This window comes from Coturnix japonica, chromosome 1, assembly GCF_054131305.1.
Source record: "Coturnix japonica strain WE chromosome 1, WE-NBRP24, whole genome shotgun sequence".
NCBI lineage: Eukaryota > Metazoa > Chordata > Aves > Galliformes > Phasianidae > Coturnix > Coturnix japonica.
This window is the reverse complement of record NC_140663.1, coordinates 83,283,718-83,297,949: the sequence shown is the minus strand read 5'-3', so window position 1 is coordinate 83,297,949 and position 14,232 is coordinate 83,283,718. Positions and strand designations below refer to the sequence as shown.

Below are 14,232 nucleotides of genomic sequence, written 5' to 3'. Positions count from 1 at the left end.
AAGGTATAATTTGACTGGTCATTGAGCACTGCTTCCATTTGAAATAAGCAATATTTACCACCATGAACTCTTCTTATTATTTTTTTACCTTTAAATTTAAAGTAATACTTACAGTCTTAACAGGCCTTTGAACGACCCTTTCAATTAAACTGAGGTATTCATCTAGCACCATTTCAAACTGAGCTATAGAATTTCCCTCTACCCCAGCTCTGTTGATCATAAACAAAGCCTACATTTGCTCTGCTCACATTTCCTTTCAATCACACATTCATTTTGTTTTGTAACAAATTAAATGCTTTTAATAAGGAATAAGCCTAAGCAATAAATGTTGGTAAACAGCAAATATAAGGTATACGTTTTTACTATCAATATTCGCAGTAAATGCTTATAAGTTATGAAGGCATTCAATGTTTAAGTAGAAATCTGAAATGTATTTTTTACAATACAGACCTTTTTCTATAGAAAACTTGTCTGTCTTCCTATTGTGTGGGAGCACATCTAAAATCAGACAATGTATCATTTATGATATCATGTTATCATGCAAAATCCAATGTTTCTTCAAAATGAGATTAAAATTAAAAAATACGTTGACACATAAAGTAATCAACCATTTCTTTTTTTTTTTTTAAAAAAAAGCACAGAATAGCAGAATAGCTCATATTAATATTGGTGTGGCAAAAGTATTTTGCAGAGAGAGAAAACTATACTTTTTTTTTTTTTTTCTGAGAAAAATTCATAATAGCATTGTGTAAACTACTTTAATCTATGACATATTCTTCTGCCTCAAAATGACGGACAGAACCATGTGGCCCAACTTGTCATCCTCTGCATCCAGTGTGCTTGGAACAAAACACAACCTTCTAAATGACCTTTTATGCTTTTCTCAGCACCATCTTTAGTCCTTTTTGTCCTTTCTCTCATGATTTTAGAGTTGAAGGAGCTTCAATACAAGCCCCTGGGCTCTATGACATTATGGAAGACTATAGGGAATCAAACTTCTTCAGACATCTGATACTCGCAAGGTAAATTAAGAACACTGTAACATCTACAATGATAACACTGGCTTAGCTGGATCCAAGTATTTCTACCAATAGTGCTCATGACAGAAATCAGGCAATAGTCTTCCTAATTTAGATGAGTAACTCCCATTTGTCCACATATAACATTGGCTCATGGAGGTTTAAATACCATTTACTTCTCATAACAGTTACAACCCATTGCGCCTAAAGGCTAGTATTTTTTGCATCATGAGATGCAAACAGATACTATTAGTATTCTTTAAAGTACCCAAGTGCTTAATTCCTTATCAATCCAACTGGCTTAACAACTTAAAAAAAAAAATTAAAAGTCCAATTAGGCATTAAGTACTTGGAAATCTGTCCCTAACTTCTATTTCAAAAGTGTTTTTAGAAGCAATGAAAATGGAACACAAACCCATGGGTGCTCTTGAAAATACTTGTATAGTTTTGGGTCTGTACTTTAGCCTAAGTAACTTGAATTCCAGAACTCTAATGAAAAACACAGTATACATAATTGGTTAATTAAAGCAATTTCATTAATGAGTGTTTTAGTGCTGTATCTACCACACTCATTTTATCTCAAATGCTTGTAAATATCGTGTTCATGGTCTCTTCGAAGGTGCAAGTCAATATGTAACATACAAAATTGTTCAGAGTAAGAGCCTTTTTTCATATTCTTCAAGAACTTGTGGGATTTTTGCTTCTCACTGACAAATTAAGTAAACTTATAGGTTGAAATACATATGAAGTTTTTCTTTTTGTCTTATTCTGAGAGAATTAAAAACTACAGAGAAATGACTCCATTAGTGTGTTCTAAGAACCTGCTGGTCTTCAGTAACATGGAAACCTCACACAGGATAATTCCAGAGGTTAAAAGGATGGCCTTCTTTAAATGAAGAATGGATCTATGGCAAACCAGGGGATCTTACAGAAGCAAACATTCATTCAGCTGCAGTTGTGGGCAAAACAAACATCTTTGTTTGTTACTTGAGAAAAATAAATAAATCCAAAAGTGTGAGGCTAGGGCTTAGTTTTTGTAATACAGCAGTGGTCACTCTGTGATAAATATATGGAATGGATTCAGCCATTTAAACTCTCAGTGTCTGACTATTCTGGAATTAAATGCTACTTCTATTGTATTTGATGTTTTTCCTTTCAGTAAAACTTACTTTCATCTCCAGTTTCAAATTCAAACTTCTGGCTATAGCCGCTGTATCCTGCTGCCGTCCTGACTCTGATATGAAATATATACTTGGTGGCTGGCTTGAGACCTGTGATGATAACACTTGGAGCCTTGGACCTTGTGGAGGAATAGCTGAGCTGCTCATGCTCCTGAGGGACAAAAGAGGGGAGAAATGATATCAAGTTGAGTTGTACAAACTTAAAAATGATACAGCAAAACTGAAGCTCCAAATTCTTCTTATGAATGTAAAATGTGTTTATAAAAGAAGGTGCAGGTATGGATTTCAGTACTTTGATTTTTGTGCTACAGTCACAATGTATGATATGGCCTTGACTTAGATATCATTTTTTCCTGTCCTTAGTCTTGCATATAGACACATCACATCTCTATGACTTAGGTTAGTAATTACACCGTAGTCAAAACAATATGGAATTAGTACAAGACTACATTCACAGAAAATGACAGCTAGAATGGCAGCTAACTATTTTTGCATGATAGACATACTAGGAGGTCAGTAAGCACTAGTAAGCTTTAAAGTAAAGATGTGGGAGTATTCAAATACCCGCTACTCACTTCTACCCGCAGGTAGTGCCAAAATGCCGGCGCTATCCGTGGGTAGACCTGTGGGTAAAAGAAAATAAAAATTAACCTTTTCTTTAAAGTCTGTAAACTTTCAGCACGGCTCAGCTGAATCACTGATGTTGAACTTTATTTCTCTTTCCAGGTTGCAGTAAAGTAACTGTACATGAAATTCACTTTTATACTCTGTTAGGAGAGACACTGTGAAATTCTCCATCTAATTTCCTACCAGTTGATTTTGGGCATCTGCTGAGAATTCCTGATTCTCACATAGCCAGGGAACTGCCACTGCTGACCAGCTGCTGTAACACAGAGATCAGCCACACTGCTCACTGCACAAAAAGGAGGTGCTGGACACATTGTTGATGATACATTTAAAGGAGAAATGTCTTAAGAGAGAGTCTATTTCCTGTCATTAGTTACAGGCACACGATAAATCTGTAAGCTGTAATATTCTCTACGGTGCCTTAAGGCTATCTTTCCTGTCTTATGGTAGGAGTCATACACAAACTGATAACATGAACACAACTGTCCTTGGCATATGCTTAATAACCCAACTGTAGTACCCATAGGGCACCATATAAATTTATTATAACATGCAGTATTATTGGAGTACGTATATTATTCAAAGGATGCTTCCAGCCTATTCAGAAGGAAACAAACTTGTTCACAGAAGATATCTAGCAAGGAAAGAATAGTTATCAATTAGATTGTTGAACTTCAAGCCTGTTCTGAACATATGTTTTTGTTTTTTTGCATAAAACAAACAATCACAATGAGTCAATTGGAGCCACAGCATAACAAAGCTACATCAGCATAGGGCAAGAGGTACATCAGTATTCCTCCAGTAGACATACAAGGAGATGGATAAGAAGATCAAATTAAAAACCAATCAAATGCACAAACACAACTTAGCAGTTCTGTTAAGGAGAAGGAAGGTATACAGTAATTACTAATATTTAAAATAATCATATTTAATGCTTAATTAAAGTGGTCGAAATAATCTGAGAAACTAGAATAAAAGGGAGTGTTGATTTGTTCCAAAGTCTATCAACAAATTTTGAAATCTCAAAAAATTTATATTTAAATTGAAATGTTAGGGCATTATGTAAGTAATCTTATGAATGGCAATTACAATTAACATACAAATAAATTTAATAACTGGTTTCAGCAACAGACTTCCCCAATTAACTGAAATGATATAAATTCAATTTGAGCAAGTTAGTGGTCTTTAAGCTTTCATTTTCTGAGAAATTTCAGAAAAAATCCATTTTATTCTGACAGAAAATTAAGTTGTTAAGGTGAGGGATTTCTATTCCACTGCCTCGTTACGTGTACAATTTCCATCAACTTTCACGTGTAGAACTGTAATGTAACAAACAGGACTCGACGAAATGGCCACAAGTTGTACCAGAGGAGATTTATATTAATAAGAAAAAACTTGTTCTCTCAGAGTGGTCAGGCACTGGAATGGCTACCCAGGGAAGTGGTGGAGTTGCCATCCCTGGCAGTGTTCAAGAAGCATCTGGATGAGGAACTAAGAGATCTGGGTTTAGTGGCTTGACGTAGCAGTGGTAATGGGAGGACGGTTGGTCTAGAGGATCTTGTAGGTCCTTTCCAGCCTTGTGATTCTATGATACTTGCCCAAAAGCTCTATGTAAGAAAGAAGATTTTTGCACAGATTTCAAGAAAATACCACTCAGAAGTGAACAAATGCCCTATCAACACATTTGAGCTCTCCTTTTTCTTCTTTTTGGTTTGTTTGTTTTTCAAATGTTTCGTAAACTTATTGTATTCTCTGCTTCTTAATTTCAGCAGTAGAAAGAACATTTTACCTTAAAAAAGATAGATGTTAAGTCTCAAAATAAACTTAGATTAAGTCTGCAAGGATTTGGAACTGATTTTAAGAGACTCCAAAATGCATCCAATACCAAACAATATTTTAAATAGTATGACATTAGAAACAATGGATTTATCCAATGCTAAAATGAGAAGTACGTGAAAGAAAAAAACCACAGTGTGTTAAGTAGTTATTAGTACCCCGATTTGTAAGCATGATTCCACGTTACAAGCCCTTCAACTTCCATTCTTTCCTTTCCACCACTTCTTATATCATTCATCATATGGCCCAAAAAACAATGTTTAGAGATATGGGTATATGATTTGTTATAGCAAGTGAAATGGGAGAAAGCAAACCTTGCCACCTTAGTGTATTTGTGGAAAAAAAAGTTTCAGAAACACGTACACAAAGAGAAATTTGCTCTTATTAAAGACAGAAAGATTAATAGATGGAAACTTCGCATCATTTTACACAAAGAAATCAAGCATTTTGACCTACATTCATATAAGATGATTCTCCAAAGAGTGGATGATTGAACTCTCCAAAGAAAGGAGAGTGTATTTTCCAACTCTGATGTTTTTATCTCTCAAAGAAATTACTTTGAAGTACTATCTAATAACACAATGTAGGTAAAGACAGTTTGTTCCTACTTCATAACAAAATTTAGTGACAGACAAAAAACACTTCCATGGTATTTGTCTGGATAACATTATTTCTGTCTATTTTAGGTTTATTTTAGAGTTTTTCATTTTTGTGTAAGGTTATTTCAGTGAAACAAGATGAGATAGAAAAAAATAATAAGAATGCAACATAAAATAACAGCAATACTACTGTTCATGAAAAACTACTCAGTTTAGATGTTGTAAGTACTAAATCATACTTCAACATGAGCTGTGGAAAATGGAGTACTAAGAACAAAATTAACTACTGAGAGTAGTGTATAGAGATTCATTGTACTCAACTAACTAGCAGTCATTTATGCCAATGACAGATTTGTCTGTTTGTAATTGAAAGGAGGCTGTGGCCTTCTTCTAAAATGAGGTTTACAGAATGAAGTCACAAGAACCCCATATATATTTGGAACTAGCCAAATGACCTTAAGACATTGCTGATAGTACACTGGACATTATCTAACATTCTGTAGAGAAGAAAGGTGGATGAATTTATTAACCACGAGATGTTTTGGCCAGGACAATGTGGATTATTATTTTGCATCAGTCACAAATAGATGAAGTAAAAATATACCTGAGATATCAACAATACCTGCTACATTTTTGTGTGTGTGTGTGTGTGTTTGGGGGTGGGGGCACATTCACCCCTTTCTTTCAATGCAGTTATTGGTATTTAGAAGTTTAAGTTTACCAGAAGAACATTTTACTTACTGGAAAAGATAATAAAATGCTCCATTATCATAACATGATCAGTAAGAATACACAGGACTTTTGCTTCTTAAAAGAAACATTAGGTAGTGGACAAGGAGTGACCTAGCAAAATTTATACTCATGTTAATTCACTATTTCAGTTTGACCCATTGAAATAACAGTACTATCAACTTTGTTTTTCAGTCATTTAGAAAATTTTAGCTTCCATCACTTGCTGAAAATAATACTGTCTAATACATTATTATGTAATTCTACCTACAATTTGTGACAGATCTACAGCTGGACATGTGGAGACAGAAGTTATCAAGGATCAAGGATTACTTTACGACTATTCCCTTCTCACGACAATGACAAAATCTGTAGCCTACCTTGAAAGCCAGAGCTTTCCACACAGAGAGATTTAGGAGTAGACAGAAAGGACTCAGAAAAGAATCACTCAATTCCATTGTGCAGAGAAGTATGAGATGCTATGTCTTATTCACGTAACCAGTAATACGCACTTACTCTAGTAAGTGTTCTTGGTTCTTAAACTGAATTTTAAACCGACAGAGTTGCATGTACTTCCCAGACATCAGTGCATACGTTTACCAGAGCCTGATTTTATGCTGGGGCAAAATGTAGACATTTATCAGCCATACTGTCATGCACTCCATTTTCCACAGAAGGGAATCATAGTTTCCTAGTCTGGGAGACACAGTGTTCTCTGTTACAGATAGACAGTAAAAGGAATAGGATCAATGGAAATGTAAAGGACTGCACCTGTTCTATATTTACTGATAACTGCAGAGGAACTGTATAAAATCTGCAGAATGGAAGAGTTCACTGACATAGTTGTATTTCCCACTGAACACAGGCAGGGAGCAAACCTTTGGCCATTATATATAGCTCAGGGTTCATATAAAAAGAGAAGAAAAAGAAATGTGCTCATTCTTCATATTAGCATCAAAGCAACATTGTGATCTTTAGATGGCGTAAGGCTCACAATAAGTAGTTATGAGAACACAGGGGCTGAAGTTACAAACATAAGTTAAACTGATCTATTAAAATATATCCATACAATTAGTAGTCAGAATCTGATAATAATCTTCCATAAATTACTGTACATCAATCTTGAAAAAAATGTGTAATTAGAACAAATATAACGCACACAAGTGATGCCAATATTATCACACAATGTATTCTAAGACTACCTGTATAAGTTAAAAATAGAAATTCTAATTTTTCTACATATTTCTCTTCTATTTCTAAAGAAACTGCATTTTTCTTCTTGTTTGTGCAGTTCTTATCAATGGGTTCCACTCTCATTCTGAGTGAGTGTTCATAAAGCCATGACAGTTCAGTCTGTGCATGAATGAAAGCACTTTACAGAATCAAATACTTTTCTGTAGTAACCACTGCACAAGTATCTGAACCCTACCTACTTGAAATTTATACTTGTCTTTATAATCAAGACATATTTTCATATCAAAATAAAATGACAGACTGACTGGAAGTTACAGTGGTACTAATGGCCTAAGATTAGGGAAACTGATTTAATGGTGTTGCAAAGTTAGAGCTTAAAAAAAAATAATGAAAAATTCCTGCTTTTGCAGTGCATCAGAATAGCTGAATCTGTCAACATGTGCTCTAATAAACACTTTGACTGTATAATATCATCAGATTAAATTATAGTTCTTCATTACTTGTGACTGAAGGGAACCACCTTATTAATGAATGTTATAACAATCCATCACCCAGATGCTATACTATCATGACATTAGTATTCTTTTCATAAGCTCAAAAAAAAAAAGTGAATTCTCTCTGATGGCACTTAAAACTTACAGATAGATAAACCTCCACTTATAACCCCCTGTGAAAAGACTGCTCTTTCATTTCTCCCCATCTCATTTCAAAGGAAAAAGCTTAGAAATGAAGACTACAAAATAAAAGCTGAAATGCTGAAATTTGCTTATTGTGCTCAACAAACCTTTAACCAACAGTAAAATGCTGATGAAAATTCAGGCACTTTCAGTCATACAAGATTTGACACCAGTAATATTAGACCAGGGATGAGAGCCATGGCTCTCATTAAAATAATATCAGTACTTATTCTAAAAAGATAATCAAATATAATTTCCTATCCTTAAATACATATAGTCAGATCTCCAGGAATTACCAATCTCATGCAGTTTACTTTGCGCCTAGCTAACTTTATGAATGACAATCAAGGCATCCAGTTCATTAAATGCAATGAGTAACCAAGAAGCCTCTTAAACCAACATTGGGGAAAGTGTTTTTAAAGGCGTCTGCTAGCTGAAACCATATTTTTTTGTGTATCTACAACTACCAAATGCATGTGTGCTGAAAACATCCAAGGAGACAAGTTTTTCTATCAAATGTTTACAAAAAGAGAAAAACTATTTGGCTTACATCCACTGTCCTCCAACATGAAGATTCTCTACTTACATCATAGAATCCTGATCATCCTTTTTGGAGAACTATTATCTAACAAGAGGAAATACTAATAGAGATTCAATCTTTATGCCAAAGAGAACTGGTCTTTCTCCTGTGCATTAAAGCACGTCAAAGCTGAGTAAGTACCACATTAAAGCAAGGAAGATTCAGAGTTCTGTGATTCAGACATTATCAATGTTTAAATAAAAGCTTGAATAATAAAAAAGAATCTTTTATGAGAACATTTGTTCACATTTTCCCACTTTTCTTGATACATCACTTTGAAGGATATACACAATGTGACCCACAGAGGAAGCATCATTATTTTAAAGGAACGGCCATAATTCTGGAGGCCAGGAACTTTTATTAATTGTAGCTCTGGGCCATCATGAAAGGAAATGTCGAGATGTCCTACCCCTTCTTTAGTTTTCCCTTGGAAAAGCCATGATAGCACTTAATTTCCTCCAGGGTCAACTGAACTTTAAAGTTGCAATATACATTAGAATGAAACAGTAGGTAATTACTAGGTATAGTCAATCTATGATTAATCAGTTCAAAGAGAATCTGTTACAGTCAAATAACAGTGAGCTATGGAATTGGTTACATCTCTTTGTGTTTTCACAGAAAAATACAGCACTCATCATTTTAACTTATGAAAATTGCCTCTGATATATGCTGCCTGCCCTTGTTTCTCAATGAGCTTGTCCCCAGTAGTGTCAAAAAAGCATGTTTTTTCTTTTCAATTATTCCTATAACATGATTTCAAAATTCTTATTGCCCCTAATCATAAGTCATGTCTCATAACTCTTAGTTGGCTGTAGTTGAGGAGCAATCACATTGAAATCAGGAAAATTAACTATGCCTTAGAAACTCAGAATTTGTCTTTGAAAGTTCATCTTTACAATATTGTGCATGGTTTTATCCATTGATGATAGCTTTCTGGTTCAGGTATTGGACAGACCGACCAGAGGTGAAGCGTTGCTGGACATGCTGCTCACCAACGCTGAGGAGATCAAACGCGTCAAGGTTGGAGGCTGCCTGGGCTCCAGCGACCATGCCCTGGTTGAGTTTGTGATCTCAAGCCATGTGTGCCTGGCAAAGAGCAGGACAAGGACGCTGAACTTTAGAAGAGCAGACTTCAAGCTACTCAATGGATTGCTGACCAAGATTCCCTGGCGTGCTGTCCTCAAAGACAAGGATGTTGAGGAGAGCTGGCTGCTCTTCAAGGATGCCCTCCTGGAAGCACAAGAGGTCTCAACAGAGACCTCAACAGGCTGGAAAGCTGGGCTCGGGTGAACCTACTGAGGTTCAACACGGCAAAGTGCAAGGTTTTGCACTTGGGCCGGAAGAACCCAAGGCACCTGTACAGGCTGGGAGGAGTGGTCCTTGAGAGCAGCTCGGCAGAGAAGGACCTGAGGGTCCTGATAGACGAAAGAATCAACATGAGCCAGCAGTGCGCTCTGGCAGCCTGGAAAGCAAATGGGATACTGGGCTCCATCAGGAGAGGGGTGGTCAGCAGGGATAGGGAGGTGATTGTTCCTCTCTACTCAGCTCTTGTGAGACCCCATCTGGAGTACTGTGTCCAGGTGTGGAGCCCTCAGTACAAAAAAGACATGGAGACTTTGGAAAGGGTCCAGAGGAGGGCCACGAAAATGATCAGGGGGCTGGAGCACCTCCCCTATGAGGACAGGCTGTGGGAGTTGGGTTTGTTCAGCCTAGAGAAGAGAAGGTTGCGGGGTGACCTCATTGCAGCCTTTCAATACCTGAAGGGAACTTACTCCCAGGAGGGGAGTAAACTCTTCGAAAGGGCTGACAATAGCAGGAAAGAGGGAAATGGTTTTAAGTTGAAAGAGGGAAGATTTAGGTTGGATGTTAGGGGGAAGTTCTTCACTAGGAGAGTGGTTAGGCCCTGGAACAGGCTGCCCAGGGAGGTTGTGGATGCCCCGTCCTTGGAGGTGTTCAAGACCAGGTTGGATGGGGCCCTGGGCAACCTGATCTAGTAAATGTGTATGTTTGGTGGCCCTACTAGGCATGGGGGTTGGAACTACATGATCCTTGAGGTCCCTTCCAACCTGGGTGATTCTGTGATTCTGTTTTCAGTTATAAGACTATTTTGACCTATAGCATACCTGTTAAGATGAACATCAACAGCAATTTTTGAAAGTTATTAGGGAAGAGACTCAAAGGTTTAAAAATGTGCTTCTAACATTAATTACTGTCTGATTACAGCACGATCAGCAGGATTAGGTCAAGCCTCATAGAATCATAGAATCACAGAATAGTTTGGGTTGATAGGGACCTTTAATATCACCTAGTTCCAACATCCCTACTATAAGCAGGGATACCTCCCTCTAGACCAGGTTGCTCAAAGCCTCATCCAAAATAACCTTGAATGTCTCCAGGAAGGGTGCATTCACAGCCTTACTAGGCAACCTGTTCCCATGTACCACCACCCTCAGTGGTGAAATACTGTGATCAGAAAAATCACAATAGAAGGAATAAGAATAAAATTACAATAATAAGAATATGAAAAGTAACAATAATAGGAATAACAGTGAAAGATACCATAAATCTTCTTAATAAAATCCTTTCTGGAAATGTTGTACCTTATGGTTCCAGCTGCATAGAAAATTAGGATAAATTTTATAAAGTGATTATAAAGTTCCAAGAATCAGTCTGAATTCAGAAGGTCAGGAACAAGAAAAGGAGAATCATAAAGAAGGGCAAAAAGGATGATCCTGAGAACTACTGTCTTATCAGGCTAACCTCTGTGCTGGGAGAGGTAATGGAGCAGATCCTCCTGGAAGCTATGCTAAGGCACATGGAAGAGATGGAGGCGATATGGAGGAACAAGCATGGCTTCACCAAGGGCAAATCCTGCTTGACCAACCTAGCAACCTTTTATGATAGTGTCACTGCATCAATGGACAAGGGAAGAACCACTGAAGTCAGCTATCTGGACTTCAGTAAGGCCTTTCATGTGGTATCTCACAACATTCTTATTTCCAAATTGGAAAGATATACATTTGATCAACGAAGGTGGACTATTGAATGGATGAAGAAATGGCTTCTGGATCAAGTCCTGATAGCAGTTTTTGAATATCTAAAGGGGGAGCTACAGGAAAGAAGGGGACAAACTCTTTAGGAGAGTCTGTGGTGATAGAACAAGGGTAAATGGCTTCAAGCTTAAAGAGGGTAGATTCAGTTGCAAGGGAGTTGGACTAGATGACCTTTAAAGGTCCCTTTCAACTCTAAGAGTGCTATGACTCTATGATTCTAAGAGTAAAACTGACAGGAAAAGGTGGGGACAAACAGAAAATTACAGATGACTGCAGTATTTGCTTCAGAGAGGGAACCTGCAGAATTTTCAGGCATCTGCCTTCATTTTCTTCCTTCCATTCTCAACCTCCCTTATCATTAATCTGAGATGTAACAGTCCAGAGAGCTGAAATACTAAAGAGTGCTTTACCTGTTTGGCCTTTCAATATTTTATATTCTGATTGCCTGTCAGTCAGCTCAGCTTTCTCTATACATAAAGTGAAGCTGTCAACAAGAAAAGGAGAAGAGTAGATAACCAATCATAAAGAGAATGTACAAGTTAGAATACAACCAAACCTCATTTTAATAGCTTATATACCAGGAAAGGCAGGAATGAGTTGATGTGAAGTAGACTATGAAAAAGAGCAAGTTAAATGAGGAGAGATGAGGAAAGAGTGAGTCTATAACAGTGTTAACACTCCCACCAGAACAGTAAGGTGAGAGGTGGGGGGAGCAAAGCTGGTTGGTTAACATGGAGGGACATGCAGGAAAAGCAGATGGGAAGGAAGCAGATAGGACACTGCTGATCATACTGACACAGAGATTAAATTGAGAGGAATAAAACATGTCTGTGCCTTAAGTTGATGGCTGAACAGAGTGCAGTCAGAATACAATACAGACAGCTGAGGTAGATAACTTGAATTGTTGGATAAGCTCAGGTATTAAATTCCATCTTTCCAGTACTTACAAGCTACTCGGACAACATTTATTTTCTAATAAAAAATGTTTACCAGTGAAAATTTTTACACCACTGTCTCCAGGAGTATTTCTAACTTAAACATATAAAAAATTTCAACCTCTCCAGCTGTTCCTGAAGACCTTTTACTCATCTCTCATTCAAATTTTCTTACTACTTCAGCTCCCAAAGATAGGAGCTACTTTGGATTGTTCTGTATATTATTCAGGTTTGCAAGACTTCACATGAAAATCTTAACTGTTTTGTGTAGCGTGTATGTTTATACAGGTGCCCATAGGAAACCAAACAAACAATCTTAAAAACCTTTTGGAGCAAGAAGTCTTTGCAACTCCTTTTTAAGCAGATTTCATCCCTTAAGGGTGAGAGGACAAGGAGGGTGAAAAGGCTGATTTAAAGATTGGTTCATGTCTAAGATGAACCATACACATAAATAAAATAATTTGTTCCTAGTACAGCAGATGAATGTACACTTTCCTTGTGCCCTTTACAATCAAATACATTCCTACCTAGGCTGTAGAGCTGCCTCTCCTACAGCCTCCTGCCTCCCCCCCTCAGCGTGCCTCGCCCTGCTGCTGACATGGCCACATCACAACCTGTCAACCTGTATGCCATTCTTCCAGAGTTACACCATGAGATCCAGCAGTTAAATCACTTTCTATGTAGTTCAACATACATTATGAAGGACACAGCAAGCAGTCTTATATGTTAGCAGTGTAAAGTTGTAATTAAAGAGTAAATAGATAGCCAGAAGGTACCTAAGAAAAGACTCACCAGTGCTAAGGCTCTCAGTTGAGGCTCACCACAAAAACTTCACACAGGAGCAGTCTCCAGAAAGAGAGGCTGCCTAGGTCAGCCTTTAAATAGGATCTAGGAGAGGTGGAGTCAAGCTCCACCCCTTCTGGGAGCACAGCTGAATTACCTTCACTTGTGCTCCCACAGCTGACTTGTTGCTTGTCTCAGATGGTTAATCAGAGGTTCAGGCTGTGATTAACAGTTTACCTTACATAGGAGAAATTATTATTTTGCACTTTGAAAGCAAATTCTGATTTTATTTTCTATCATATACATTTCTATTTCCAATTTAACCAGCTTAGCTTAAAGAAATGCATTTTCAGTTATTAAAAACCTTAACTTCTTCTTCTGAAAAAAAAAAAAAAAGGAAATTTAGAAGCATGTGACAGTATTTTTTTTAAAAAGAACAGTCTCATCCACAAAACAATTGTTATTGTGATAGCATAATAAGCTAGACCTTTAGGCAATATATGGAAGAATAACATATCGTTCTAGCAAGGTCACTACAAACGGAACATGTATCAACCAGCTCAGTTCCTACAGTAACATAACTGTTTTTATAAGCAGCAGGTGAATTCCTGGAAAAGATTCTAAAGCTATTAACAGCTCAGTAAGGAGTACATAATAATAAGTTGTTAACTCAGCCTCCCTGGCAAGAACATTAAGAAAGGGCACTTTGAAAGTATTAATGCTAATATATGTGTATGTATAAGTAGCATTATATATATTTTTATATGTATATATATTTGTATATATAACTTTTCTTTATGTCAACAAAATAAAAGTTATTGTAGTGGAGTACCAAAAAACTACATAGGAATTAATAAATAACATACCCTTTCTACAATTTTGAGTTGGCTAATGAAATCATGCTTTAAAATGAAAGGCTTGTCTCATCTCCATTTTTGACTCTATCAAAAAGAATGTAACACAACTCTTATTCAGTATAAAAGGCCTATAATAAGGCTTATAGTAATATTAAACATGGA

The 14,232-nt window shown here is 36.8% G+C and overlaps 1 protein-coding gene across 9 annotated transcripts in view; it reads right to left on the bottom strand.

Annotated features, from left to right (window-relative positions):
* The window catches only part of LOC107321707 (ephrin type-A receptor 6), a 438,244-nt gene that overhangs the window by 107,363 nt on the left and 316,649 nt on the right, over nucleotides 1-14,232 (bottom strand). For 7 of the 9 annotated variants that reach the window (XR_014938440.1, XR_014938441.1, XM_015878874.3 and 4 more), the window contains 2 exons: nucleotides 2,776-2,823; nucleotides 2,189-2,351 (listed from right to left, as the gene is read on the bottom strand). Coding sequence is in view for 7 of the 9 variants with exons in the window: in XM_015878874.3 (XP_015734360.2) it covers nucleotides 2,189-2,351; nucleotides 2,776-2,823 (211 nt within the window). In the remaining 2 variants the exon portion in view is untranslated. The remainder of the gene's footprint in view (nucleotides 1-2,188; nucleotides 2,352-2,775; nucleotides 2,824-14,232) is intronic. The other 2 variants (XM_015878884.3, XM_015878910.3) reach the window with 1 other exon arrangement.